Source organism: Brassica oleracea, chromosome C5 (genome assembly GCF_000695525.1).
Source record: "Brassica oleracea var. oleracea cultivar TO1000 chromosome C5, BOL, whole genome shotgun sequence".
Lineage (NCBI taxonomy): Eukaryota > Viridiplantae > Streptophyta > Magnoliopsida > Brassicales > Brassicaceae > Brassica > Brassica oleracea.
In genome coordinates this window covers 44,077,708-44,084,582 of record NC_027752.1, presented here as the reverse complement: position 1 = coordinate 44,084,582, position 6,875 = coordinate 44,077,708, and the positions used below count along the sequence as shown (strand labels likewise).

The 6,875-nt window shown below is 30.5% G+C and overlaps 1 protein-coding gene across 1 annotated transcript; it reads left to right on the top strand.

Moving 5' to 3' along the window:
* Positions 1-45: 45 nt before the first annotated feature.
* LOC106343618 (serine/threonine-protein kinase At3g07070) lies at positions 46-2,110 on the top strand. Its single transcript, XM_013782884.1, has 6 exons — positions 46-111; positions 193-401; positions 494-687; positions 877-1,066; positions 1,149-1,540; positions 1,679-2,110. Exons 2-6 carry the CDS (start codon positions 284-286, stop codon positions 2,108-2,110), a joined length of 1,326 nt encoding a protein of 441 aa, XP_013638338.1. The 5' UTR covers positions 46-111; positions 193-283.
* Positions 2,111-6,875: the final 4,765 nt, after the last annotated feature.

Genomic DNA, 6,875 nt, shown 5'->3' with positions numbered 1-6,875 from the left:
GGTTTTTTTTTTTAAAAAAAAAAAAAAAAAAAAAAGGGTGAAGATAGAGGGAAAACCCTAACGGGGGGTTTCTTGGGAAAGAAGCAACCATTGTTTATGAAGGATTCCAAGGTTAATTTGCTTTCCACATTTAATTTCTAGATTATTACGTATTTATCAGACTATATAATTCTTCTCTTTTTGTCAATGCAGGCGTTTATTGATCTTTAATAACAAGAAGAAAAGAAGAAAGAGAGATCAAAGGTTGCTTGAGAAAGGGTTCATCGTAAGGGAGTTAGAGAAGATGAATTGCTTTTCATGCTTTTATTTCCATGAAAAGAAAAAAACTCCCAAAGATTCAGATAACAGCCGCCGGAGAAATGGCGAGTTGACTGGTAGAGACAACAACAAAACACACCCTGGTGAGCTCAGCAAAAAATCTAAACAAAATTTTCAAATGTTTCAATGTTTATATATTAGGGTTTTTATAAGTCTGGATGTTTGGTCCTTGCAGAGATTCCAGACAAGACTGGAAATGAGCAGAACAAGAACAATGATGCAGAAAAAGAAATGACCAACAACATTGCTGCTCAGACATTCACCTTCAGGGAGCTAGCTACTGCCACCAAGAATTTCAGACAAGAATGTTTGATCGGTGAAGGCGGCTTTGGTAGGGTTTACAAGGGCAAACTCGAAAAATGTGGCAAGGTTAGTACTAATGTTTCTCGAGCTTAATTTCTTGATGGTTTAACTAGTTTTCCTAAAACGTCCATATATACTTATTGTATTAATATCAATTTAATTGAAACCTGAATAAGTTAATCTTTGTTGAATCTTGTTACATGAATTGATACAACAAGTGACTCAAGAATTTGCTAATGGTCGTTTTGGATTCAGATTGTGGCTGTGAAACAATTAGATAGAAATGGTCTACAAGGAAACAAAGAGTTCATCGTAGAAGTGTTGATGTTAAGTCTTTTGCATCACAAGCATCTCGTGAATCTCATTGGTTATTGTGCTGATGGAGATCAAAGACTTCTTGTCTATGAGTACATGTCTCGTGGTTCACTTGAAGATCATCTCCTCGGTAAAAAACTACAAACCCTAAAGATCGGTATTCACTATATTTTATTTGATTAGTTCCCAATATTTTATTGAAATGGTTACAGACCTAACACCTGACCAAGTACCGTTGGATTGGGACACAAGGATCAGAATCGCGCTAGGAGCCGCGATGGGTCTTGAATACTTGCATGACAAGGCAGATCCTCCGGTGATCTATAGAGATCTCAAAGCAGCTAATATCCTTTTGGACAGTGACTTCAACGCCAAGTTATCAGATTTTGGGCTAGCGAAGCTAGGTCCTGTCGGAGACAAACAACATGTGTCTTCAAGAGTTATGGGAACTTACGGGTACTGTGCTCCAGAGTATCAGAGAACCGGTCAGTTAACCATTAAATCAGATGTTTACAGCTTCGGAGTTGTGTTGTTGGAACTGATAACTGGACGAAGAGTTATTGATACGACCAGACCCAAAGATGAACAGAACCTGGTGACTTGGGTGAGTTTCTCTTGTTTTTACCAAAAATTTATTGGAGGTTATATACATAGACATAGGTTTATTATGATTTTTTAATGATCTTTTAATTAAATGTTAACCGGCCTTGCTTAACATCAAAGTTCTTGTTGTGTGTTTTAGGCACAACCGGTTTTCAAAGAACTGAGTAGATTCCCAGAGTTAGCGGATCCAAGTCTTGAAGGAGTGTTCCCGGAGAAAGCACTTAACCAGGCAGTGGCTGTCGCTGCAATGTGTTTACAGGAAGAGGACACGGTACGGCCACTCATGAGCGACGTTGTGACCGCTCTCGGTTTCTTGGGAACTGCTCCTGATGGCTCTATCTCTGTTCCACGATACGACGACGTTTCCCCTCCTCAGCCGCCGGGTGAAACATCCCGTGAGGATCCTGCGGCAGCTGAGGAACGGGAGAGAGCCGTGGCGGAGGCAATGGAGTGGGGAGTAGCTTCAAGGGCGCATTCTCGGAACCCAAGTGCAGCACAGTCCCTAAATCCAAGTGTTGCACACTCCCGGAACCCAAGTGCAGCACATTCCAGGAACCCGAGTGCTTCTTGATTATAAAATTTTTACATCTTTTTGTCTTCTTGATTTGGTTGTTTTTCTTTCTTTTCTTTTGTTTGGCTTTTTGTTTTTGAAGTTTCAGAGAATAGTGATAGAAGTATGTTATGTTTTGTTTCAATGTATATATTGCAGCTGGGTTTAAATAGCTCGAGACTGCAAATTTCATGGATTATACTCTTGGCTGCACGTTGATAGACGGAATAAATCGACCGCGTCATAGGAAGCTGGGTCGAGATGTTTCAAATTTGTCAGATCATGAGGAATGATCATTTTTACATCTTTTTGTTTTCTTGATTCGGTTGTTTTGATCTGTTATAGAGTAAATCATTAGAGCAAATCCGATTCTATAATATAGTTATTCTATTTTAAAGAAGAATATAGAAAAAAGTATAGAGTATTATAGGAGATGCTCTAAACAAAAATCATTTAAACTTTTCATTTAATATATAGGAGGACAAGAGCGAATGTTGCATAGGAAGATATATGTAAACCAAAGACAGAGAGAGATGGCTTGGTATCAAATGTATGATAGATTTGTCTAGGGTATTCCCCTTGATCCTAACCGGAGGTTGCTTACAAACTTGGGTTCACTTTGGGTTGTATGGATCCGGAAAACTCTCTCAAGTCAGTGATAAATCTGATGGTTCATGGAAATGGTTCAAACTTCTCAAGCTTCAACAGCAGGCACGGTTATGAATTTCTGCGTTCTCAGATTCATAATTGTAAAAATATTCTGTTTTTGTTAAATGATTGATTGAATATGGTAATTGATTGATGTAACAAAATCATTCAGTACTCATGTTCTTGGCATCAATCGGTATGCAGCAAAACTTCGCATAAATACATTTTCTCTTTTGTGATATTTAATCTTTCCAAATTTTCTATAGTAAACGATTTTTTTTTTGTTATAAAATAATTTTAACATTTAAACCTAATATTAAAAATGGAATATTTGAATGTTTATTTGTACTAATAATATGTGTTTATTTAATTAATATAATACTTTAGAATAATAACTAGAGACAAAATATATAAAATTGATATGAAAACAACTAAATGGTGTTCAACTGCAAGATTATGAACAAAACCATTATTAAAAATGTTATTCTTAACTCTTTTAATAAATAATACACAATTATTTCAACAACCAGTTATAAAATAACATAATTGTTGCTTGTTCGTTAGAAGTTATCAAATTCATATAAGATAAAATGCTAAATGTACAAATAGAAATAGTTATCGAAGTATACCGTTACGATCATATGACCAGAAACCTACTTGTTTTACAGTTCTACTTTGTGATTTTTTCGTACCCATGCACGGATATAAATATTAATAAAGTAAATACATTATAAAAATTTATGATATTTTGTTTTTAATTTTTAATCATTTTGTTATTTATATTGTAATCAATATGCTTGGTTTATTTTAAATAAAATTATGTTATTTAATTAGACATATAATTTTGGATATATAATATCTCGACTGTTTGGTTATTATTTGTATAATTTTGGATATAGATTATCTCTATTGTTTGGTTATTATTTGGATATATTAGATAACATTTAATTTTTTGATTCAATATTTTTTGTTATACAAATTAAAATTTTGATTAATTTTGTTATTTTCATGTAGTTTGATTCTTGTCTTACATTTGTAAATATATTTTAGCAAGATTATGTATAATTTAATATATGTTGTTTTGAAACCTTATAAGTTATACAAAATACTGAATTGTAATCGTTGGTTAGTATATTTATAATATTATTTGAAAATGTCATAATTTAGTAATATGTTCAATTTTTTATAATTTATATGTATAAAAGTATTACTATAAATATATATGTATATGTATATATATTATTTTTATTCAATGTTTGACTTTGTATAAAAACTTTTGGATTGGTCTAGTTACTCATTTTGTGAGTATAATGTATTAAATATATTCCGTTAAATTAAAGTATAATTATTTCTAATTTAATTCAACCAAATCGTATTAACTGTATTCATTGTATTAGTTTCGTTCTTCATTCTAGATATGTTAATATATTTTTGATTTTTATTAATTTGGTATAGTTTAATTTGCAAAAATAAAATAATAAAAATAAAATGATTATAGGTATAAAGTTGCATAAAAACATAACCGGTAAATTTTACAAAGGAAGTTTATTTTCTTACTTTAACATCAAGGTTATTTTTCTAACCTTTCTTTTTTATGAAATCACAATATATATATATTCGTTTTAAAATTTATAAATGTGTTCTTTATCATATATGTTATTTAAAAATATAAAAGGGAACCTGAATGAAAAAGAAAAATTAAATTATTTTGTAATAATTTGAAAAACATATTCATTTAAAAAATGCTTAATACTTTTAAAATATATATTTTATTGTTTAAGATTATCGTTTAAAAGGGAATATTAATTTTCTACTTTAACATCAAGATTATTTTGTGAAGTTTTCTTATTATGAATTACATGATATAAAATATATTTTATTTTATAAAATTTATAAATTTTATTTATTATATAGGTTAGTTAACAAAAACAAAGAAAAATGAACCTAAACAAATAAAATATTTGATAATGATAATTAGATTTATTTGATTCATTAGGAATATCATCGTAATCAACCATCGTGAAAATTAACGTAAGCGTCACGTATGAAAATGATTTTTCAAATAATATTATAGAGATAGAGATATCATGTATGGCGTATTACCTTCTAAATTTTTAGTACACTTTGACCAATATTTTTTTGAGGTTAATCTAAGTAGCTTCAATTTCATAATATCGTTTATTTATTATTGGTGACATTCTTTTACTTTTATTAATATATATAATATCTAATGATATTATTTTAATATTTTGTTTCTAAATATACAACAACAAGCTTCAGAAATACAAACCTAATATATAATGATATTATTTTAATATTTTGTTTCTAAATATACAACAACAAGCTTCAGAAATACAAACCCCTGTTGCCTTAAAACCTGTACAAAACGTTCTGCATTGAGCTCCGTCACCTGCACATGAAACCGTATCGTAGCATATTTTCGACATTTTTATGCCAGTACCTGTTCAAATAATAATAAATAATATAATATTAAAATTAAGCGATCAATATATTAGTACAACCAAAATCAAATGTCAAAGTAGTATTCTAGTACCCGGAATAATATCAATGCAGTGAACATTTGATATCAAGAAGAAAATAGCGAAACTAAATGCGATTAATAAATTTTTGGAGAGAACCATTTTGTAGGATGGTTTCTAAATTGGTTGACTCTTCTATTCTACTTTATATTGATGCATATTTATATTGACATAAACATTTATAAGAGGAATTTTTTAAAAGAAAATCTTTCAATTAATTTTCATAAAGAAGATCTTTCAATTAATTTTCTTGGATTATATTCAAAATAATATAAGAAAGAAGATCTTTCAATTAATTTTCTTGGATTATATTCAAAACAATATAGAATTCTATTGGAAATGCTTTAAACAAAAGTCCTTCTTGAAAAGATCTTCTTAAACAAATTAAATTAAAGATCTTCTTTCTTATATTATTTTGAATATAATCCAAAAAAATTAATTGAAAGATTTTCTTTTACCAATGTTATCTCGTAGATAGCGTCGATCTTTTCGACTCAAAAACCGGAGACAATGAGTGGAGCAGAAGTGAGCCACCTGGCAATCCACGATCTCGAATGCCACTCTACCGAACTGACACGCTTTTCTCGCGACCTGCCGCGACAGAGTACAAACATGTTTTTTCATCATGACGGAGGGGTATATTCGTCCAAGCAAAGCGAGATGTGTATCCCATGGGCTATTAATGCCACGTCGTGTGTAAGTCAATTTGGGTCTCCACTATGTATATTAGGCTAAAATTCTCCTCATCTCTCTATGCAACCCAATTATCTATTTCCACAAGTCATTTTCTGAACTCCGAAGCCAGATTCCAAATGTATGTACAAAGCCAAGAAACACTAGGGATATGAAGTGTCTCTATGTCTTTATCATAAGCTCTGTTGGTAAATGTGTCAAAGGGTTCCTTTGTTTATTAAAAATTAATAAGCCATTCGTTAGAGCTACATTTTAACGAGGCCACAACATTATCGAAAAGACAGTTTTGGTGTGTGACGAAAGAGACTCCTCGACAATCTCTAATGAAAACTTGATAAATTGGTAGTTAAGAGAGAAACATACACAACAAGAAAACTCATATGGTTGTGATGAGGTGGTGCGACGAACTTAAAAAGATGGTAAGTACTTCGGATTCAAAACCTATTACTCAAATAAACTGCGCACATGTGGAACATGGAGTATTTTACATGGTTGTCTCCTGGCTTCCTGGATTAGTAGAATCTTCGTATCTGAAATACCTTGATTTAAAAAAAACAACAACAACAAAAATCTTGAAACATGAGTTATCTCAATTTCCTCAGACCTATAAAGCCTTAAATCTGATTAGGCTAATAAAAAATCTCAAGTTGGACCTGACATGAAAGCCCAAATTGTAAGGTGGTTCAAAATAATAGTATAAGTGATTCCTTACCTAATTACATATGAATCTTTTATATTATTTCAAATTATATTATCCAGATATAATTTGTATTTTAAAATAGTAATAGATATAAAATATTTTTATTTTGGACTAAAGATTTTCATTAACCATGATCTATATAACTTTGCAAAATATATACACTTTATTATATTATTTATATTATTTTAATAATTTTTCATATTTT